At 32.6% G+C, this 25,392-nt stretch overlaps 1 protein-coding gene across 4 annotated transcripts in view; it reads right to left on the reverse strand.

Annotated features, from left to right (window-relative positions):
• Positions 1-25,392, reverse strand: part of KIFAP3 (kinesin associated protein 3) — a 211,308-nt gene that overhangs the window by 11,990 nt on the left and 173,926 nt on the right. For all 4 annotated transcript variants that reach the window (XM_031936861.1, XM_031936862.1, XM_031936863.1 and 1 more), the window contains exons 18-19: positions 25,178-25,367; positions 20,502-20,601 (exon numbers count right to left, since the gene is read on the reverse strand). In XM_031936861.1, the coding sequence (XP_031792721.1) occupies positions 20,502-20,601; positions 25,178-25,367 (290 nt within the window). The remainder of the gene's footprint in view (positions 1-20,501; positions 20,602-25,177; positions 25,368-25,392) is intronic.

Genomic DNA, 25,392 nt, shown 5'->3' on the forward strand with positions numbered 1-25,392 from the left:
GAATAGGAAAGACTTAGGACTAGGGTCAGAGAAGTAGATTCATACTGGAGTTCTGCCATTTTCCACCTCTGTGGGTTTTCCTTCCTTCACTTATAAAATGAAGAGGCTGGACTCAACAACTTCCAAGTTTCCCCTATAAATCTAGGACCCTAGGATCCTTTTAATATGAGACCATGTCACTTTACCAGCAGGTTGTGTGGCATATTATTCAGATAAATCACTAGATATAACAAAGTTCTCCAGGACGAAATCTTTATTTTCAATGAGAATATCTGGGGATACTCTTGGGGTGGTAGAAGAAATCTGATAAACATTAAAACAACCCCCTCCCCCCCACCAAAAAAAATCAATTCTAAATGATTACAATTTATAATCAAGCCACTAGATGGAGCAGTTACTCTATCTTTACTATCATGTACTTTTAAAAAAAAGTTTCCAAGGCAGGATTCTCAAATCCAAACAATTCTTCAACATACATAAATTGATAAAGAGAACAAGCCGTGGTTTCCATTACTTTTTCAGCAAATCAATGTCTTTTTTATACAAATGTGAAAGTAATTTAGGTACAGATCTCTGGAATATCAATCTATCAGTCATTTCCAAAAAGTTTTTTTGGCTCTGGGGTTCTAGCAAACGTCAAGAGTGGAAGATCAGCGGCTGATTGTTTTAGACATTTAAAAAAATTACACTGATGCATGATAAAATACTATTACAAAACAATGTCTAAAATTTCCATTTGACATCTGTTAAAGAGAATCTATCTGGCATATATATGCATGTTGTATGTAAAGTATCTAGTTATTATATATATATATACACATATATATATATATATATTCATGCATATACATATACAACGTATTTCCTTAATCTTACACAAAGGTAACCTGCCCACAAGTCTAGATTTCAAATTCTGTACTTTGTCCAATAGCAACCTGGACAGTAATCACAGTCTTTCAAACGTTTTCATAAATATTTCATAAGCTTGACTTCAAAAACTTTCATAAGAAATGAAATTAAAATTTTCCTTTAGGTAGTTCCCTTCAAACTTAGTTGTTTTCTTTTGAAATACCAATTTGTATTAATGATGGTGGTGCTTATTTATCCTTTTAGAACTTTGGTGAGATTCTATGTCGTAGTTATGCTTTCAGGGATAGAATTTACTAACTTGATAGCTCTATTAATAAACATTTTTTCACACTGGACTTGGAGAAAACAGTGACACTACAAAGTAATTGTGGATATTAAAAGTTTTCTTTTCCTGCTCAGGAGCTACTTTCCCCTCCCTTCCCTCCACCCTGGAAATTGGAGTTAGGTGACTTGCCCAGGGTCACACAGCTAAGAAGTGTTTTTGAACTCAGGTCCTCCTAACTAGCCTTCAGGGCTAGTGCTCTGTCCATTGTACCAACTAGCTGCCCCTCAGGAACTATTTTTACAGAAAACCGTAGCCCTAGAATTGGAAAATATCTTGGTGATCATTTAGCCCAATTCCCATTTTATAGATGAGCAAAACTGAGACTTGGATGAAATCAAGTGATTGTCCAAGATTATACTAGGGTGTAGGCACCAAACTAGAATGCACCTCAAGTCCTCTGATTCCAAATCTAACTCTTATTTATTACAATTGATGTCTAATATTTGTCAGATGATGAAATTCAAATGTCTTAAATTCCTCAAAACCATGGTGGGTCCAAGTTCCTTCCAACAGTTTTTTATTATTATTTAAAAGAAGTTCTATGTCAATTTGAGCTAATTATGAGAATTTCTTGTTCAGTCAGGTAATGTTCCATTTATACCAGTAAGGTACAAAGGTCAGGGTAACACTTAAAACTGCTTAAGTAACCCCTGGGCTGGGTGAATAAACCCTTTAAATCATTAACAAGCCATCTGGATAATGGCTTGCTTGACCATTACTAAATTCCATATTTACATAATTTGTCACAGTACCTTTCTTTTATAATATTGAAATTACTGGGATAAAATATGCTACTCTGAGCTTAAAGGAACAGGAAAGGAAAAAGTGGCATTTTTTTTCTTCCTGATTGTTTAACCATACAATCTGGAAATGAGTGGGTTAAATACTGAACACTATAACTAATTACTATGTAATGCTAACCTCAGTTGCTGGTTCATTTTGAGACCCTTTAAAATATGAACTGTGTATTTTACCCCTATGCACTCTCTTAATGATTTGTTTTTTTAGACTGAAATCACTTCCAGCCATCAGTTATACTCGCGGTCTCTACAGATGCACTTTTCCAAGCACAAATATTTCTTTTTCCTATTGGTCTGCCAGCCCTGTCAGAGCAAATTTCACTTTAAACTAAATGCTATGATACTTAAAACCTCTTGGATTACTCAGGCTGCTAGTGTGATCTATGACCTTCCAAGAATGACAGCTGAACTTTCCAATTTGCTTAGACTGCTGGGGAACTAGAAAGCACATGCCAAAGAGGAAAATGTTCCGAATGCTGAGCAGCAAGGAAGGTTCTTGGCTAGGGAGAGGTGGGGGGGGGGGGGGGGGGAGGGGGGGGGAAGAGAGAGAGCTATTAAGTACTAAAAATATTAATAAGAAATGTCCCAAAGTGCATGACCTCACACATAATTCAAAAGTTAACAGAATACTAAAAATCCTTTAGTCCAATTAAAACATGTTTAATGATCCTGCCAGTGAGTAACATTCAAGTACCTCCCCCAGAGTTGTATCTTTATGTGATAATACACTGTCAAAATGAACGAGCCCAAGTCCTTCTAAGAATCTCAAAGTATCATGACAACTAATAAGTCGGGGGCTATGTCAACTCCCCAACTTCCTTTAAAAAACAGACAAAAGTCCTCCACATGCACAAAATCAAAGCAGAGACATGGTGTGGGTCTCTTGAAGGTTATCCCTTTTGACACACTACAAGTTTCTCTTAAATGAAAGATTTCTGAAGTCCCACAGTACATAATTCGTGCCACTGAAAGCCTAAAAAGTTATGTTCATACTTCTTGGGCATATTTATTGAGTAATTCATTTTCTTTCACTGACTCAGAAGGAAAATGCCTTGGATTTTTTTTTCCATGTAGGAAAACACTTTAGTAATTATCTTAAGCAAAAATCCTTAATGTAAAGTTTTCATTTTTTACAATTTATGCTATTTTGTATTTATTTTTCTCACCTCCTTTTTTATTCCATAATCCGAAATATATATCTACGATGATAAAAAAATATCAGCTGGCTAAAAATTATTTAAGACTTTGTTTTCTCAGAGAAATCAAAGCAGTACTTTCTTGAAATGTAAGCAAGTTTTAACATGTAGCTAGAGTTTATATAAAACAATTAAGAATTACCCCTCCTCCCCTCAAAACACCTGTTTTCAAACAGCTAAGCAATTATGGTTCATATTTTTAACCAATCTATGGTCCCAAAGCTACACACAAACAAGACATTTTCTTATACTTTTAATTTTTCAGATTATTTAAAAATTATTTCTGGTATACAGTTTTGTTTAGAAATTTTTGGTACTTTCAGCCATACTCTGATATGAAAATTATACAGACCAAATGATATTTCATCTTTGATCTATGTCTTTTATCACTTATCTGTTTAACTTATTTACCAGTGATCCATTGGAACTCAGACTCTAAAGTGGCAATAACAAAATAGCATAAAATAAATATTAGGGGAAAAAAAGCATTTCAAATCTTCAAAAATATGTACTGTCAATTATACCAGGGTAAAAATAACTTTTCTGCTGCACATACAAGGTGGTCCAACAAAAGGAATTCAGTTCTTTTCCCACTTGAACCTATAGTGCTAAAACCCAATTCAAAGATTGAAGTGAGTTCTTCTTATATTTAATTATGGTCCTTAAATCCCTTGAAGGATGAAACCATATCATTTCTTCATCAAGTAACATCTTCCTTTAATACCAAAACACTATTAGAAACTCATCACATGTCTCAAATACCAGAATATCAGCTGATACAGTATTTTAGGACAATGAGGGTATTATGAGAACCAGAGAAATAAGGTCTCTTCTGCTCTGCTAGGGAAAGCAGAAGTTGACAAAACAGTATTGGATACAGGGAAGAGGTAGATCTTAATTTCCGTGTGGCTTACCTGGCAAATATTAACTAAAATCAATATGGGCTAATGTGTAGAAGAAATTGTCAAATTTACAGCACGTTGGACAAGCACTGATCCTGAGTACTTCCAATCAAATTAAAATCTAATTGGGAAATGTTGAAGCAAAATTAATAGAAACACAACACAACATAGATAACATTACTTTGTGGTTTTCTATATATCAATATGAGGTGTCCAAGGTTCTGTTTCTAGTTGAATTTGATATCACCTATGGTATAATTCTTACTTTCTTTTCTGACCTGAAATCTTATTGCCCCAGTTAAAATTGAACTTAAATATGTTTCCAAGTCAGTTAGATTAATAAAGAAATGCTATGCAAATGTACCTAGTCCCTCTACCATCACTCTAATCTTATGGTAAAGAGATATCTTATTATTTCAAAATTTAACCTTAGACTATGCATGGTCTTGTTTCTCAACTCCCTTGTTCAAGGCTACTTTAAAAACTTTTCACCTTCTGTACTGTATACTACTTATCAAACCAAACTAAGTACCCACTAGTATGCTAGTTTTCTAATCTTAAATAGTTTAATGTAACTTAGCTACTTGAGGAAAAAAAAAGACTTGGATGTAACTTCCAGTTCTGTTGATAGGCTGCCTGGATTGAACAGGTATATTTCTTTGTCAATGGTTTACTTTCCTCATTTCTCAATATGGAAAAAAGTTCTCTTCAATTTTTTCTTAATATGAGAACATTATTATATTTGTCGCCTTGGACAAAAGGTAAAACATTACAGGATACATTTAGTTTTCCTAACAGCATATGAAAATCATTATGGGTTCTTTCCTAACAATACCTAGGAGGAAAAGCTGGCTCCTTATATAGAAACTAGACAGTTAGGAGATCTTCCATAATGTTTGGAGTGCTTCTTACACATGCTTTCTGTTTGTCTGACTTCACAGAGCCCCTGTATAATTTATGGAAATCTATGGGCACCAAAGTATTCACATAGTTGTTGCACTACAAGAATGTCCGTACCAATCACAGGCTCTATTTTATCAAAGTGGCATTGAAGCACCTCCAATTTAGTGAATTCTGCAAAAATCTTTTGGGTTTCAAGGTTATGTTTGAGTAAAATTGTCATATTTCTTTTAAGAAAAAAATATACCTAAACAGATTCTCTTTAAACAGAGGATCCTTGGTATATTTCCTATTCATTTGGCATCTGAAATGTATTTTTTAAAAAAGTATACGATCAGCACAAGGTCTTTGCTGCTCTATGCAAAATTGAGATCTACCTCATCTCTGTATCCAGTACTGTTTTGTCAATTTCTGCTTTCCCTAGCAGAGCAGAAGAGACCTTATTTCTCTGGTTCTCATAATACCCTCACTGTCTTATGAGAGTGTGTCACCCTGATGTTCTGGTATTTGAGACATGTGATGAGAGCTGGGAAGAAGTAAGGAAGGAACTTGGATGAAAGTGTTACAAATGAGAAAAGGATTTGGGAGGGAGGTTGAGATAACTTCATAAATTATTAAGATAATCCCATAACAGAGGACTATGGCATCTCCCTAACTGTAGCAAAATGGAGATTTATCTCTCTTTGTTTCAAATTTGAGAACTAAAGAATGCTTAGTGGTCAGTAAGAAAACAATTATGGAAGCTACTTGCAGATGGCCTTGCAATGACTTTTCCTTGGAAGAAAAGGCAAGCTGTGCCTGCAAGAAAATACGGTTTGTAAGTTAATAAGTCTTTGTCTATTCAATTGCAAGGGTATTGAAATCATATTTAAAGAAAAGTCATCAACTAGCTACAAAATCCAAAATGAAATAATTATTTCACTTCTAAAGCCTTAAATGTCTTGAGGAATATTTTTTCTTGTATTAACCTTTTAAGAGTTGTTTTATTTTTTTCCTTAAAAGAATATTATTATGAATAGCTGGCATTTCTATAGTGTTCTAAAATTTGCATAGAGCTTTTCATGTCATTTTATTTTATTCTCACTTTAACCTAGTAAGATAGATATTACTCTTGTCCCCATTTTAAAGTTGAGGTTGAGAACAGTTATGTAACTTGTCCAGAGTCATAAAGCTAAGGGATCATTTGAGACCAAATCTGAACTCAAAACTTGATGCTTCTAGGTGAAACATTCTATATTGTATCCCATTAGTTAGTCAACAAGTACTTATTAAAAGCAGTACATGTCAGATGCTATTTTAAGTGCTGGGAATATATTTAAATATCTAATAACATAAATATGTGTGCACGTATGTATTAAAAGCAACAAATAAGATCATTTGACTTTAACATATAATTTTCTCTTATTACTACATAATATGCTATTGTTCTCATTCATGTAATCATATATATGCATGTATACATATTACCATTTAAGATGAAATGTTAAGATCCACATTCTATCAATCAGAAAATTTATGAACTGCACTTTCATTTATTAAACAAGAATTTATTTTGTTTGTACTTCTATCCTTAGGAATAGTTTCTTCAGGACCTCAAGAGTATTTTCTCAGCTTGGCTTCTAGGTATGAAATATAAGACGCTTTAGCTAAAAACTTAGAACTCTATCTTTAAAAAAAAGATCAATTAGAAATTTATATTTAAATAAACAACTAGATTCAGGAGAAGTGTCAATACGTAAAGATTAAGAATCTTCTATGTTCTTCCCTGTTTGCAAACTAGATAAAAATATGAGGTAGCTAGCACTTATTGTCTCAATCAAAGAATGATCACCAAATTGCTGTTACACTGATTATTCTCCTTAGAGTAGAATTAAATGTCATTCAATTCAATAGAGGATTTGGGAAGCTCTGAGATTACCAAATGATCTGATGAATGAATAAATGAAATGCATTTAGTAATCATGTGTTATGTTCCAAGCATATCTGGGTGTACACATTCAAAAAGGAAGACAAATTCTTGGCCCTAAGGAACTTATATTAAAATAAGCAAGGACAACAACCTATGAGTGTGGTGATGGGGTGTGTTTTTGTTTGTAAAGTTACAGGATGGATAGTAGAATATATATATTGGCACCCTTTCTAGGGGGAATGGATTTGATTATGGTTTCAGAAGTAGAAAAGGGGGGAATGGGAAGGGGAGAGGTAAAGGCAGGGACTGTATACATGGTGGCTAGTAGGGGGCAGTCAGCGAAGGAAATGAATCCTTCTGAAGCAGGCAACTACAATAATCATCAAGAAAACAGGGGCTTCGTGACAGAACAGCTCAGGGCACGAAAGAAGCAAATCTTCTAAGGCTTAGTTCTGTTCCTATGGCTGGTGAAGAAACAGAGAGTGATTTGAGTCACTATCACATTGCCATGTGCTGGACCATTTCTAGTTACAATGGTTTGCAATTGGGTCTTTAACCCATAACCCATCTCCCCCATTTTCAAATGAAAAACAATGTTCTTTTATTTCTGCTTTTTTAAAAAATGTGAAAACCTGATGAATATGAAAAGACCCTTTGATATTACTCTAGTAGAATATCCAAATCTCTTCCAATTAAAGAGTTTTTGCTTATACGTGAACTAATTATTGGCTGCACTGTTACTTTAGAAAAAAGTTCAAAGATCTGTCATCTGAAATCCTACAACACTTATTACCATGGCAATATATTTTTATAATCATTATTTAACCAAGTGAATTTAGATTTTCTTCCAAGAGTCCAGTTTCTAAAAGCATAAACTATACAGAGACCAAAATTCTACTCAGCAGACCTTAAGCTTTGAGAAATTACCATTTATATCAAAGCTCTTGGTGCACTCAATAGTTTACTGAGAAACCCATTATTATTCATGCAGAATGTGGATATGTTTTAGGAAAATAATCTCCACTGTAAATCCATAATCCCATTTTACAATCCCAGGAAAGCCACAATAAACTGCTATTAAGGCCTAAACCTCCCAAACTGACTATCATATCTAGCGGAGAGACTACATTGTAGTGAATTATCAGACTATCACAGTGGAATATTTTAAAAAATACTTTTAATTCAGGCTATCTGTACTTGAATTTTAATGTAGCTCTTAGTTATGTAACCAATGGTTAAGTAAAATGTCATAAAATATGAAGAAGTAAATCTTGCCCTCCCACATTCATTCCTTCTCCCTCCCCCCCTCATTCCTAGGCCAATTATCACAAATCCTAATTTTTCCATCAGGAAAATATAGCAAGGGCCTGTGGTTCTGTAATTATAGTAATCTAATGAATGTTACACTGCACCCAATAGCAGTTTTAGGTACTGAGTCAAAGTAATGTAGAGCCATTTTTGAAAGAGAATAAGATTACTGCTATAAATTTACTTAAGGACAGTGAAATTTGGAGCATCATGCAATTCACTGTGAATGACTTTTTATAAAAATACTAAGCACAACTTAAGAAAGGCCAAGTTCTGTTGCAATATTATATTGTTTATACTTTCCAGTACTGATGCAATTCTTTACTTTCTCAATAAGGGGCAGGGTCCCAATAACCAAAAGGTGGTAGTCAGGACAAGTGGAAAAACAGGGATGTGGGAAAACAAAAAGCATTTGGCTATAGTATATAACATTTGGTAGAACACAAAAATAAAACTGAAGCTTCAATTTTAACAATCTTTAACAAGTGATATTTTTTACATTGTGTGTTGATTCAAAAAGACACCAGATTAAAAACAAAACACAACATTATGCCCCCCATTTCTTATCACATATGAGTAAATGAGTATATTCTAGAAGTAAATCAAAATAAAAATAATGTGCAGTATATTTACTGCTTTACTGGTAAGAGACCAATGATAAATTGTGCAAAAATAGGGAGGAATAAAAGGAAAACTCTTGCTCTTATTTGAACAAAGGTCAGAATTTTAACTATGGAAGCATTTTCTCCCTACTAAACCTTGAGAGGCTATACAATGAAAATACTCCCTTCTCACCCCTGAAAAATCATGGATTCCATAGCAAAATTCTTCCAATAAGTTCAAAGTTCTATGAAACAGCTTCACAAAATGTGAAAACAAATTATCCTTATGGGGTAAGTAAAGAACAAGCACAATACATAAATATCTGAATATCATATCTTATTTCAATGACAGGGAAATGGAAGTTTAAATTGCTTTTATACACACGTCAAGTAAATGATGGAAGCTGTAACTACTAATTCATGCTACTTAAATTAAACCTATAAAAATAATGATAATATAATAGAATTTACATAGTATTTTAAGGTTTGCAAAATAGTTTACATGTGTTAACTCATTTGATATTCTCTCTCTTTTGGAAAAAAATCTGAATTCCTGGTGAACATAAAGAATCTAAAAAAGTAAATCTAATAACACTTCTACTATCAGACCTCACTGACAGATTTTAATTATGACTTAATTATTTTCACCAGTTCCAAGTTCTATGTTTTTTTTTTTTAAAACATGATTATTTTATCTTCATCACTACATAAACAGGACAGTCTTTAAATTAGATACAAATCACTTGACATGCTTCAATCACTGGCACATTCATCAGAATGTCTCATTTAATTTTACAAGAAAATAGACTGAAAGCTGGAAGGAAACAAACCATTGAGGTCATCTCCATCTTTTTGTAGGTGAGGAAACTAAGGCACAGAGAAGCCTAAGGAAACATATAGTAAGTAGCAGAGCCAGGTTCAAATGAAGGTCTCTTGACTCCAAAGCCAATGCACTTTTTCGTTATTTAAAAAAAAAAAATCAGTGCTAGTACTGAGCATACAAAAATTAAAAACAAAACAACATAAAACAACAATACCACAATCCTCATGTCTCTGAGAAGCTTACATTCTGCCAAATTTTATTCTGGAACAGATTCAAATATTCAGTATGGAAAAATAATTCTCCATTTGTACAACTAGATGTTTCAGGAGCAAATATCAAGACAAAGAGCACAAGAAAGAATAATGAATTTGAAGTCAGAAAGACATAGAACATTTTTTTAAAATGTCATTTTAAATGTTTGTAAATACATTATTCTCTTCAAAAGAGAACAGGGAGATATTCTATATCAAATCTTCCTGAGAGCCTTCTTTTCCTTCCTTCCTTAGCTCAGGCATCCAGTGTCTAATGTTTGATCATGACCATTATCAATGAATAGTTTACACCTTGATGCTTTACCATAAGATCTGAATATTGTCAAGGTAATTTTACTATCTTTTTTTACATTTTACATTTTATATTTACATAATGGCTACTGTAGGAGCAGAGTGAAGAACTCAGACATGCTTCCTTTTACCTCCCTGTGAGTGTGCCGGGGCCTAGAATTTGGGCACATTCTTCCTTTGGCCTGGTGTTATCCCTGGCTGGGATCAATAACAGCTTATTTGTCAAAGCTAAAAAGTTAGCTAAAAAGTTACTTCTATGAGAAATTAGAGGAAAGAGGATTAAGAGTTTAAATTTAAATTGAATTTAACTCAAACTAGAGTTTTTGCAGGAAGAATTATTAACTAAACTGTCAGCTTTATGAAGGCAGGGACCATATCTTATCTAAACTTTGCATGGATCCCAGTGACTTAGACAGCATAGGCACTTGATAAATGTTATATTTTATATTCCTTGTCCTGTGTTTTGTCATCAATGCATACTGGTGTACAAAATAGCATAATTTAGAATTCATAATAGTAACTTGGCAACTTAAATTATAATAAAATTCAGGTGTTATGCTATGAAAATAAAAGAAATTCCAAAAACTAACGCTATTACTATTTCAATAAAAGGTCTTTAAAGATGTCAGAATATGGTGAAAAAAAAAAAAAAACAACCCAAAGTCCTTTAATCTACTACAAGTCCTCTTTGGTTGTCAAACAGTGAAATACAAAGATCTGACTTGTTAAATGAATTTACCTCCTGAGTGCTAATTTATGTCAAAACTGAGCATGCAATGTAACTGAAGGAATAACAAACCCATTCATGTACTATGGAGGAAGGTTTAGGTTCTTAAAAGCATTTAAAGTTGCTTTAATTGTGAATCTGAATGGCAGTGTTCACATAAGCACACATACATGCACACACTCCGTCTCCTCTCTGTTTATGACTACTCTAAATCTTTCTTCCAGCTCTGGCCTCCAACCACTTGACTTGATAAAGTAGGTCACTTAAAAAAGGAGGAAAGCTCAATAAAACGAATGACAAAGACAACAAGATTAAACTGATTGTGCTGTTTTCGTACATTGTAGCTAAAATACTGCAAATATGCAGTTGGCTGTGGTTTGGCCTTTAACAGCATGTGATCAGTGAGGAGGGGGAAATTTTATTCTCATTAACTGTTGCAGATTTACAGCAGTGAAAAAGGGCTATGTAACCTGAGAAGTGACAGTACAGAAAGATCAAAGCCATGGTCTGGAAACTAAATAAACCCGCTGGCTACTTCCTGCAAGGAAAATTCACTTTAGCAATGTAAAACAGAGCCCAGTTAAAAACTACTCTCAGTTTTATGAGCTGTCATAGCAGTTCGAGTGGTTTGGACTGGTTGAGTTTAGAACATTATATTTCCTTGTTTTTGTCTCGGATACTTCTGTAAGCAGTTTTATGGATTTAAAAAAACCCAGAAAAATAAAATTTTTTCTTTTGGTTGAAACTGAGAAGGTCACCACTAAACTCATTAAAGTAAGCAGGTCTTTATTTGCACATTCCTTTCTCATTTACTATGGTTAAATATTTTGCTTTTAGATTTATTAGCAACATACATTTACTTTAATAATTCATCTGCGTTCTGTTCAATTATTGTTTAAAATAAGTGCAAATCAGTTTACAGAACCCAGATGGCTTGTATCTCAAGAGGGGATATTCGTAGTAGCACATCTGGAGAGACTATAGGCAGCAGAGAGAATGAGGGAATTAATTAATGTTCTGCTTAAAAATCTACAGACCCCCAGATTTTGGTTTACTTTTTCAACATTTAAGGAACCTGAATTCACTCACTGCTATTCTACTAATCTTTTAAAATTGTTAATAACTACTTAAACCACATTGTTAAGTCACTCAAAATGCAGCTGGGCTAGAAATAAATGTATCCTGTTCAAAAATTGGTTTAAATGTGGCTGATGCAGGATGTGAAGGAGAAAAACAATGAAAATACCAATTCTTTGCAAGTTTCTGGTAAAATATGAATAAGCCCTTGCAATATTAACACATCTAAAAATGCTTAAAAAAAAAAAGAACATTCTTATTTTACAGGATAGGAAGTTACCAAGAGTCAATAGGAAAGTCTATCTCTGGGATTCTAATAAATAGGTCATTGAAACAGCCATCTTTACATATAGCCTTTATGTTTTCTTCCTATAGAAGTTCATATTTTTTTTTAAGCTCCTAAGGGCACTATTAGGTCAGCCTTATGTATACTCAACCTAAGTTTCATTTATAAATGTGAAAAATGTCCGACTACCATTATCAGACACTATTAAACTAAGTTTGTGGGATGAGGGTGTAGTAATTCACTTATGAATCATTTGGATTAACACCCATGTTATTTCTTCTGCTACAAAACCATGCCTGACACAATCAGCTTTTTAAGACCTGACTGATTTTAAAAGCTAGATGATGATTGATGTGTTAACATTTTTACAGGACCTAGCTGAATTTAGCTTACTAGATCATTCCTGGGCAGAGTTATCCTGACTTTACTTTGATTTAAATTGTTTCCCCTATTAACATCTTTTAGATTTTAAGTAATTGTTGGATTTGCAAAATATTCACTTAGACCAGCACTGTGAAATACAATATGAACTTGACAAGGGCAATCCTATCAATTACTTCTGCTAGTGAGTTTCAGAGCTGAAATAAATCATTAAATTAAAAATTTTCCCTAGTCTACAATACAAAATTTTCAAGATGAGATTATTCCTAAGCCTTCTTAGTCTAAGCCTTATTTTTAAATCACTATTCCTTTCTGTGTATATAAGATTTACAATTTGCTAATGCTAATGTGTGACAAACTAATAAAATTTGGACATAAAGGTTATATGCCCAATTTACTAATAAAACCTAATTCAATTCTCTTTGGGAAGTACAAATGCATTAATGTCCAAAAAGCAAAATGAATTTTTTTTATTTTTCAAATATTAGCAAAGGGGTGGTCACTTTATTAAAAAAAAAAAAGCAACATAAGATTAATATAGTCCATATAGCCCATTCTATTAATATAACAGAAATTATATTAAAAATATTGCTAATTATTTAAATAAATGATTGACATGTTTCATGGAATATCAGTATCTCACTTATGAATCACTTTAAATTTGCTGCTCTATTTTAAAAATAACTAGATGTCAACTGGGACATCAACAGTAAACTAACTCATGGGAACATGAACTTTAATAATAAGCACTGAAGTATTTAGCAACTTGTCTACAGCAAATCTCTAACAGTTATTCACAGTGAATGATGCCAAATGTGTTAAAGCAAAATACAAGTAAACAAGATCCTACACACTAGTGGAAGTTAATATGTAATGAAAAGTCACTTACTTTACTTTGAATTCTATTAACTCTCACCATAAACTTTCTTTTAACACAACGCATTGGATGACTAATAAATCAGTTTGTCATTTGGATTCTGGGAGCCTATATACTAAGATTAAAGCCTCAAACCTCACTGACTCACTGGACCCCTTTTCAGATTGATTTCAAATAACTAATCATCTTGGAAGACAGATTTACTTTTAGTATAGCATTATTAAGTTCTGGGAGAAAAATGAGATTGAATATGTCTAAGAGTTAAAACTGTTTCATATTTTTTCTTGAACTTTTATACACAGAATCAGTGCAGTTACACTATTTCAAAAACTTAACCTATGAGTTCATGAATGGCCAAGCACCTTTTTTTCACCTTAGTATACAATCTCTTGTATTATGGGATAGTATTTCCTATGAATGATTTTATTAATATTAGCAAACTTTACTATCATTTGGACACATTCATTTCTGCTCAATTTGCACTGATGGTGAAACAAAATTGAAATTATTCCTAATTAGGATTACAGTTATTCCTATGAATTGCAACTTCTGGAGTTGATCTTTATTTCAATGTAAATTTAGAATAAATAAAAATAAACTGAAAATAAAAATTAAAAAATAAAACAAACACTTTGTATGTAATTACAGAATCCTGGTACTTGAGAGCGCTATTAAAACAACTATTACAAAAATTACAACATTGGATACAGAGAGAGCATTAAGCCATGTCTTGTGAAACAGCATCCTTATATTTTCACTGCCTGTCTCCCCCAACAATGCTTTCCCTTCTTGACTTTGAATCCTTGTTTCCTGGATTTCCTTCACACCTCACCTCAGTTTCCTCCCTAACACATGCTATCCACGAGGTCTTTTCAGGTTCCTCAAGCTCCTGCCAGTGCATTCCTCTCTCCTGAGATCACCTTCCATTTACACTTGATGCACCTATAACCATGTGCATGATAATTTGCAAATTATCTTCCATGCTACAAGGAGAGATCTCTGAGGAAAGGACCACATGTTTTTGTCTCTTGAATGATGCTTAATGCCTGGCATAAACAAAGCCCTGAATAAATGTTCAATTACTCAAAATTTGTTTAAAGATCGACACTGCAACAGTAATAATATCATCTGTATATTATTGTCATTTATATGTGGAGATGAAATTTCCATAGAGAAATGATGTGCTAACTTTTACTCAGAAGCAATTATTTGTAAAATCAATTGCTTACAATCTTACCAATGTCATATACAAATCAAATTTTTGTATAAAGAATTCTATTCTAAGGGCATTACAGGATCTAGTTATTTATAAGGATCACTTTGATGATAGTGATAGTTTTCCTTTTGGAAACTGAAGACTTATAATTATGACAATGTCCTAGTTATGTAATACATTCTGTAAATTTGGATTTCCACAGATTGGGTACTTTTTAAAATAGGGCGCAGTCACACTGTATATGTTTGTAAATATCAAATGTTTGTCAATACCATTTATGCTATTATTTTTTAAAATAAAAGATGAAAGTAATATGAAAAATGATTGAAAAGTAGTATTATCACTATGACTATAAACAATAGTAAATTATGAGAAAACACAAAAAAGAGCTTTATAAAGCACTACATAAATACTTGCCATTATTATTATTATGAGAATGATACTTTTTAAAAAAAAGTCTATAATCTTAATGATGCAGCACATAATAGTTTTTTTTAATCAAAGTACTGTCATCAAAAGTTTTTGAGGTCCAATAAAAGCTTTGAAGTTCTGTATATCAATGAATGAAATTAGTCAGAATGAGGACTAGGCCAAAAAAAAAAAGGTAAAAGCTCTGTTGACTAAACATGAAAACCAAAATAAAGGATAAAAAATACACCATGACAAAAACACAAAACATGTGACTGTAATTCATTAATACTTATAATGTTACTACATATGAGGGAAATTGGCCTCCATGTTTTTTCCCTCAGAGGTTCCTGCCCTTTTTTAGGTGATATATTGTTTATTATTAATTCTGTCATGAAGATGCAGCCTAACAAATCTCAACTATTCATACAAAATAGGCTTATTAAGTAAAAATTAAAGGAGTCTCCGGTTATAGTAAACTGTTGTCTTGCCTTTCTAAATGTAGGGCTGCAAGATTCTTATCTCTTATTGAACTTTTGTCACAGCAAATACCTAAGATGGAGTTCTGTGCAATTTCCTATACAATATATTGTCTTTGTGCCATAATCCTTTGGGTGAAAGGGGAAAAGGGAGGAAGGAAACAAGCATTTATTAAGCTAGATACCATCTTAAGTCCTTTTCAAATACGACCTCACAACAACTCTGAGAGGTCTGTGCTATTATGGTCTCCACTTCACAGTTCAGGAAACTGAGGCAGACAGAGATTAAGGGACTTCCCTAATATCACACAGCTGCTAAGTCTATAAAGATGAATTTGAACTCAGGTGTTCTTGACTCCTGGGCCAGAGTTCCATGTGGGGAGGAAGGAAGTCTTAATTTTATATTTTTGAATCTTAGTAACTATGCCACATTAAAACTCATGTTATTCGAGGAAATTCTGGAAACTTAAAACAAAACATCCCATTCTAATCAAGAGATCTTTATTACAGTGGTTGCTAATATCAAACAATGAGCTCCTAAATACATTGTTTATATTAGAAGAATTATAAGATTAATAGCACCACTGAATGAAAGATCCTTCATACAACTTTCATTTTACAGATGAAGACAATGGAATCCATAGGAGGAATGGTCATTTGGAAAGTAAAGAGTCGAAACTACAAATCATATCTCACCTTCAAATCCAGTGCTCTTTTAATAATACCAAGCATGCCAGCTAAAAAATGAGAGCTTTCCTGCCATTAATCTATAATCACAAAAACTATAATTTTGGTTTTCAGTTTTCTTGAGTACAAAATATTTGTGTCCTAGATGTTACTTTTGTAAGAAGGGTAAAGTAGCATAAAGTAGCACATAGCAAGTATATACATATAAACAAAGAATGATATATAATACCTGAATGTGAGTTTGTTTCTAAACAAAGAAAAAATAAATGAGAAGGAGACTGAACCAGAAAAATTAAAAAGACAATTGTCTTTTCAGAATCAGAAGGCTGTTAGTTTATCTTTGCCCTCAGTAATATGGTTAGTAAACTACATTACAGTGCCAACCACAAAGAGGAACACCAGGCTCATTGAAAAATATTTTTAAAGCCCCAAGGAAAACTCAGCAGTCTCTGCGATTTTTAAAAAATAGTTTATGAAAATTGGAGTCCTATAAAAGTAGAAAAATAGACCATTTTTACTGCAACAAAAACTGATTTGTAAAAGCTGGAACCAGTTTAAAAATATGCTAAACATGAGGTTCTTGTTAGGCTTGAAAAGTAAAAGTTATAAAATAAGGCACTAAAATATGAAGCCAATATATGATATATAATGCAAAAAAAAAAAAAAAAAAAAAAAAAAAAAACCCCAAAAACCCAAACCCTAGATTTGTTCTTATTATTTTTAATTAGCTTCAATAGTAAATCCCATTTTACTTTCTAACACCATTTCAAAATTGGGAGGGAAAGAAAGGCTTACATCTATCATGCAGGGATTGGCAATTCCTTTGCTCATGCCTTCAAGCACTAATGCATTTTGCATTAGTTCTAAATGTCGGGAAATCCTGGCGCCAAGAGGTTCAAAATGATAGTGACACATGTCTAAAACTTAGTATTCTCTGTCCAACTGCCAGTGTCTATTTTATCAAACACATTGTCTTCTTTGCATAATAGGGAAGAATGTGTGCAAATGTTTTTACTGTTTTCAATTAGGTTACCAATTATATTATAAAGATGTATGCATTCAGATGGAAAAGCTCTTTTCACACCATACTAAGAATAAAAAAAGAGAAAAAAAAATCACACAAATTAAAATTTCTTAAGTCTCTTTTTAAACTTTGGTTTGGTTTTGTCACATGATTTGAACTTGTTAGATAAGGTTTTTCTTGTTGAATATGAAAACATTCCTGTGCAAGATAGCCAAAGCTTTTTTTTGCATCCTCAGGATGTTTGAGATGGTCAATTTCCCTGTTTAGTCAACTAAAAGTAAAATTATCTAAGAAGAGAAAGGCTTCTCAATCTCCTGGAAAACCCTGATTTCGGCCTGCACTCAGTGCATTTCTTATATTCTAACATTTACTAATAATAATATTGGGAATAACAATTTAAATTACATATATTCTAACTTTGTAAATATATTTTTTTCGAGATAATTCTTCCCTTTATTTTTGACAGATGAACAGGAAAAAACAAGACAAGTTCATGACTTTCTCCATGCCATTCCAACATATAATAATCTGATTGGGCTATTCTTATTAACCATTTTTTTAAAAGTTATACTTTATGCCTATTTATAGAAGCATAGATTTTGACCTGAAAGGGACACCTCTGAGATCATCTGGTCTTTTGTTATATTCTCAGTGGATATGGTGAATTAATTGGTAATTTCACATTTTTATTTTTGACTTTGAAATCAGTTTCATAAAATGTCATTCTCTTTTCAATATAATTAAATAAAAATATACATTAATTTCCTCCAACATGCATCAGGACTGAAAGACAGATAATAGTTCATATTTGACACATTTTGAAGCAATTACAACATATCTAAACATTTAAATGTTTATATGTTATAAGAAGAAATCTTTCTAGAATTAAACAAAAAAAAGTTTAGTATTCTTGGTCTTATCACAACAAAGCAAAAAAAAAAAAAATCCTATTTAAAAAAAAAAGAAACCAAACCAAATGGAAGGATTGGATAATATACCAAATAAGTGATTCCAGGAGTAGGGTCAGCTATAAAAAGAATGAAAATAGGAACAAGTACAAATTTTTGGATATAATATATACTGTAATTGTTTGCATCTCCACTGGAGCTGCCTAGAGATGGTCCCCTTCCCACTTAAGCTATCACCTAAAAGGAAACTGAATGAATTCATTATAAATTGGAATCTTCTGGAAACATAAGAGAGAAAATGACTTGAGATCTGAGAAACTACAAAGGACAAGAGATGAAAGAGCCAACTTTCTCGAGAGACATTTTGATTAAAGGGAAAATAATTCCCAAGTCCAACAGATTATTATTATTAAGTATTTCATATCACACTTCTGGGCTACAAAGTGATCTCTAAGTCTCATTAGCTAAACTACCCAAAGCAACTTGAAGTCAACATTACTGTAACATGAAGTATGCAGAAGGAAAGGTGTTCTAAGTATGAATTTTCAGAGAAGACAAATAAGAGAACAGGATACATGAACTTTAAGGATACAGGATACAGTGGAGTGAGAAATAAAGCAATGAATGTTTTGTGGTGGAGTTCATCATTTTGCCCAAGTAATAACATATCTTGTGAACTATTTTTATTCTTTTCCCATACATGATTAAAAAAATTAGGTAAATTTTTGTCAAACTGATTAAATCACCAGCATATTAATTTAAATATTTAATTTTTAGAGAAAATAAATTAATGTTTCCTATCATCATGAAGCTATACATGTTAATAACCACAATTACCTCAAGATAGTAATCAAAAGGTCTTTCTCACATTATTCATTAGATTGCTGCTAAAAAAAAAAAACTGATTGTAAAGTGAATCATTTTCTCCCAAGGCTTTCCTTAAAAATAATTTTTAGTAAAATTGAAGAGATATGTTCTTGAGTTTCTTGCTGGTCTGGCTTTTTGTGAAGATAGATGAAAAAGGACCAACCAAAAAAAAATGAATTTAGGAAGTTGCTCAAGGTAAAGAAAAAATGGCTGATGAGTTAATTCTTTAATTCTGAACATGTTTGTAGAGCTTGGTAATATATATTTTCTAAGAACATATTCCAAGTTTCTTCCTTTTTAATTTTCTTATGAAAAATCTGTTTAAAAATATTGTCATACTAACAAATTAGTACATATGATTTTTTTTATATCAGATTTAAGATGGCTTGTGGAAAGAAATAAATATAGGGGTCAAAACATCCAAGGGACTCATAACCATCATAATTAAAACAATATATTGCCAAAACAACATACATCTTTTTAAGATTGTCTTAGAGATAACTTTTTAGTAAAAGAGAAAAGCAGATATTTATCTAATTGAAAATAGGAATTACCCTACCTGTAAAGATCAAACAAAAATACATAATTAATTGGAATAGCTATAGCTACATAAATTTCAAAAGTGATATTCAACAAGGTCACCTCTGAAATAAGAAACTTATACCTCCAGTAATCATTCAATGATGCTGGGGGAAAATATCTTTTCTGGCAAGGCTTTCAAGGCAATGACACCAGGGATGAAATTGGAAATCTGCCTTTTCAACAACATATTATTGAGGGAAAAAAGAAATCTTCAATTTAATCAAAGCTTTAAAACTCTTCCAAGCCTACGTGTCTGAACAAGTGTTTAAAAAAAGTTCAATTAAATTTCTTTTCTGTTTTTATTGACTTTGGAAGGTTCTCAGGTTAATATGAGCAGTGTTTGTTTCAAGATACAGCTTTAACTTTCCAAAGTGATTAAACAATGATTCCTTAGAAATGTAATTTAAACAAACTTTAAAAATTAAAATGTGACTACATATCAATAAAAAATTCTGCTTAAAAAGATGAAAGTTATTTTCTTTTTTTAAAAACACTTTTTATTATTAAATTTTTTGGGGGGGAAGTGAGGCAATTGGGGGGTTAAGTGACTTGCCCAGGGTCACACAACTAGGAAGTTAGGTGTCTGAGGCAGGATTTGAACTCGGGTCCTCCTGATTCCAGGGCCAGTGCTCTATCTACTACACCATCTAGCTGCTCCTAAGTTATTTTCTTAATGAAAAAAAGTAAACAAATTAAAAAAAAATCTTAACTGTTTTAAAGGCAGAAAGAAAAAAAAAATTTCCCCCTAAAATGTTAATTACATTTTATTTCAATATGTACTTACCTTCCAGCAAAGGCATGCTGCCCCACTAAATCTCCATTCTGAAGGTGATAATCGTTGAAGAAATCAGGACTCATAGCACCTTCAGGAGCAATCAATCCATCTAATGAATAAAACAAGTTATGAAAAGTGACAAACAGGCATTTAATTTCTACAAGTGAAATCATCCATGGTCAATGAGGATAAATGTTAATATGAAACAGTACAAAGTCATTTTCTTTTCTGTCCAATATCATAATCATAGTTTCCTACATCTCTTTATAATTGTTTCTATAATTAAATAAATTAAACTGTCACTTTCTTGAGGGCAAATCTTAATGAGTGCCTCATATGATGATGATGGGTAATAATTATGATGATGATGATGGTGATGATGATCGTCAGCATTTATACAAAGCATCAAAGTTTGCAAAGTGCTTTATATGTTATCTTGTTTGAACCTCATTCAGTACTACTTCATGGAAGTGACTTTTTCACATAATTGAAACTTGCTACTAAGTGATCCTTTTTTTTTAATGTTAATTATTTTTGATAGAAATCTTTTAAAGAAGTGAGCCCTCCATTTCAATGTCTTCCTAAAATAATGAGCTGATCCTAATTAACCTTTTCTTTTCAAACATTTTGAACAAAAATTGTAAAAGCATAGATACTGTTTAGATATTCGTTTCTACAATAAATATGTGATTGAAGTTCTTATATGTGCTTTTCAAATGCTTTTCTCATTTGTCCATAGCCAGATGTCACTTTAATTTTTCTTAGAACTACTTGTAAAACAAAAGGAAATAAACATTGATGAACTATTCCACAATACTTTCAATGAATAAAGTGAATTAATTAAGTGAATGTACTGCATGTCCTGACTTTCAAAAAAAATTTTTTTTTGACTGCAGAAGGGATGGTTACATTGTAGGTGTCAATTATACTTTGGATAGCTGAACTGGCAAATAAAAAAATCTTTAGATAAATGTGTTACTATATTTACATATCTCACCAACATTAGTACAGTGTTCTCTATATAGTAGGCCCTTGACAATAGCCTATTAAGCTAACGGTGTGTTAGGGTAAATAAACTTAAGACAATGCAGGGAGATACAAAAAATATAATACATGGTCCCTAATTTTGAAGAGCTTCCAACCTAGGTAGAGAAAAAAATGTGTATATACTTAAAAAATTAATAAACAATGCCATAGGTAAATAATAATGTCATCAAAAACATATCTCAATGTGATACACAATCAAGTATATATAGTTGATACATATAAGTGCTTTATGTTGAGAGAAAAGTTCATCATGCAGTAAAATAGTTAGGAAAGATCTTATGGAGGAGGCAGAATTTGAGATAAAACTTTGAAATATAGATAAGATTTGAAGAGGTAGCAGAGATGAGGGGAAAAATTGGATAATTATGTATTAACCAGTAAGAATGTGCATAATGCACAAAAGAATATAAAAGGAATAGTATTTTCAAGAAATCCACCAATTGGAGAAGAAATAAACTAAAGATCAAAATAAAATATGCCCCACATTTCTAACTGAATGAAAGAAGGGCTGAATTCACTGGTATGCCAAAGTAGTGAAAAGGATATTAAACACTCAGAAATATTTGAGATCTCACTAACAAAATAAAGACATTGGAATTATGATAAAAAAAGTTCAAAATATGTGCTAGAATAAGAGGAAATTAATAAATGAAAAGTACTGGTCAAATTCTCATCCTCCTTCTACTTTCAGAACTCCCACTGACTTCAAAGGGAATAATGTATACAGCAAAAGGTCAAATGAGACATAGAGAAAATGAAAACTACAACTTCTGAAAAGAATAATTTAAGTCCAAAAATGCAACAAATGAAGTCAGTAAGAAGTAATATAAAACCAGAACACAACTACTTTTGTAATATAATAGTCCTGATCCCACCAGTAAAGGGAGAACATTATTCATATTTTGGAAATTCGTTATTATCACTTACAGCTTATGAATGCACAGGATAACAGTTTTATTTAAGAATACACAGCAGAATTAATTTTCAAACTATTTCATTTTAAAATGCCCACTTTTCTTCTATTGACAAAAAAGACCTTTAAATAACTTCATTTTCATCATACAAAAAGAAAACTGGTAAATGACTGCAAAATAGAAACCAATATATAGGCGCATTCAGAAATGTTAAAGTATTTAAGACTGACATTTCTGAAATAGACTTTCGGTTTACATATCAGATGGAACTAAGGTTCCCATAAAGTGGAAGAAACAGATGCCTTGTGACTGATATTTTAATAGTTTAACAGAAGATAGAAAGAGATTTTAATGACTAGGAAGTAGCAAATGCCAGTCCATTTTAAAGTAAAGGAGATAAGATCCAGGGAATCACAGGCCACTTAGCTTAACCCCTATGATTAGAAAGCTACTAAAGCTGCTTTTACAGGAAACAGTCAAAAGTTTCTTAAAGACCCATGGACTTAAATTAGATGACTCAAGTAGTCAAACAAATCTTCCCGGGTTACAAATTTACCTGATGTTTCCGAAGATCCTAGAGTGGTACAGGATAAAAGGAACAAAGTTGACATTATCTAGATTTCTAAGAGACATTTGATGAGGTGTTACAAAGATTCATTTATTAGATAAGAGTTCATGGCAAAGTGATTGACTGAATGGAACAGGCCAGAAAAAGAAAAATGTAGACCTTGTGCTACCTCTGTATTTGAGGTATTTTATTTTAACTGCCAAATTTCCATGTGTGCCTAAAGCAGAAGAAAGAGGGCAAGAAAAAGAAGCATTAGGGAAACAAAGTATAAGATACTGCAAGAGATTTATGTACAGTTTATGGAAGGGACTAATAACACTTCTTTATACCATTCTCCAAAATAATGTTGCTGCTTTCTCATTTTAATTTTAATTTCAGTACCTAAAACTATACAAAAAGTTCACATTTAGACTCATTAAATCTCAGCATTTTAGGCAACTGGTTTCTTTTAAAACATTAAACATAGTCTACTCCACAATGTCAGGGCCCCTTATTCTAGTCAGTCTTTCCACACTTCCTTTGCCCTCTGTGATCCAAATAAGCTGCCTTCCTGGCCAGGCTTACTCCATCAGGCCCCGGGGCCTTCTGGTCTTCCTGGCTTCCTCCACGACTCCATTCTGGTTCCACCACCTGCTCATGGCCTCCCCCAAGTAGTCCCCATCTAGCTTCAAGCAACTTACTCTTTGATATTGCCTGCCATCCTCTCCATAGATATCTTACATGGACCTGGGTATTTATAGATAAATTTCTATTAGCATGTGAGCTTCTTGAGGGCAAAGTGTGTTTTTGGCATGCACGTGTGTATGTGTGTGCGTGCGTGCGTGTGTGTGTGTGTGTGTGTGTGTGTGTCCCTAGAAGTTAACACAGTGCCTGGCACATAGTAAAAATTTAATAAAAATCTGTTGATAGTTGACTGGGAACTGATACTATATTCACATTGATGCAGCAATATCAATGAAAACTGATTATCTATTTTCAAACTGTAAACTTTGCTTTGGAATCATTTGTGGAGCAAGATATAATAGAAAGAGCACTAGTTCGTTAGTCTAGGGACCTGCCTAGGATGCTTCTGCTCTCTGTATGTAATCTTAGGCAAATGAGGGGTTGGCCTGGGGGAGCTCTGAGACCCTTTCCAGTTCTAAATGTATAATTATGTGGTCTGATAACTTAGGTTCAAACCCTGCCTTCTTTCACTTAGGCCTGGGTAGCTTTGGAACAGGGATTCCTATAGGTTTCTATTTCCTCATCAGTAAAATGAAACTGTCATATTAGATGTCTCTGTGAAGTCCCTTTCAGCTCTAGATTTGTGACTTTGTGTGCCTATGAATCTCAGTAATTCACAGCAAATATATTAAAATAAATTTATATATAGAATACTTAAGTATTTAAGGGACAAATATTTGCTATTATTGAAGGAGAAATGTTCTGGTTGATTGAAATAAAAGATCTTTCTGGTATAAAACACAAAGTAATATTTTATGAAACTACTACAAAGTTTATGTAGAAAACAAACTTATTTAATTTTCAACTTTAAGAATTCAAGTCTTCATGAAAGATTGCAGGGATAATTCCTATCTATGAACATTAGTAAATATTTATGAGGAGCACTTTCAACATACACATATACAACCACACTGCTCTGATAGGAACTGGAAGAAAGCAAAACAAACTAGAAAATAAGACACTATCACCTATTTAAAATGCTTTTTAAAAAATCTGAGCAAGTTTTCAACCGTCTATGCATTATGTTCCTGACATCTCCTTCATCTCCTCCTATTCCATTAATAATTATCCACTATAATACTATAATGTATTACAGCAGTAATACAGAAGTACAACACAAGTAATACAAGAAAACACTTAAAGCTTAGCTGTAAAAAGCTACTGATATCTCAACCTAACCTCAGTGCTGTGGACACAGTCATTAAGTGGGATGAACACAGGTATATATACACACACACAAAGAGACTGGTTGGGTGTTCATAGATGTCACAACTAAAATCTTTGCCAGAAGTCCATCTGTCTAAAAGACATTCTTATAAAGTTTGGAAATCAGACTTGGCAAATCAAAAATCCAATTATATACTAAGAAACAATTTGTATGTTTAACTGGTGATTCAGGAAAAGACATAGGAAAATTCTTGTTACCATCTTACCTGAACTGTAGAACAGGTCAGGTCTTTCAAGGATGTCTGCTTCATGGATATATGGTTCAATTCGATCATCTCCATATAAGTACTGTTCACTTTCATCCATCTGACGACTCTCAACCATCTCAAGCCACTGAGAATTATGCCAGCGGAACTTCTCACTTTGAATTTTCTTAGCCCACTCTTCATCATATTCCTGTAGAAAATAAATTACAGAGTTA

Source organism: Sarcophilus harrisii, chromosome 4 (assembly GCF_902635505.1).
Source record: "Sarcophilus harrisii chromosome 4, mSarHar1.11, whole genome shotgun sequence".
Taxonomy (NCBI): Eukaryota; Metazoa; Chordata; class Mammalia; order Dasyuromorphia; family Dasyuridae; genus Sarcophilus; species Sarcophilus harrisii.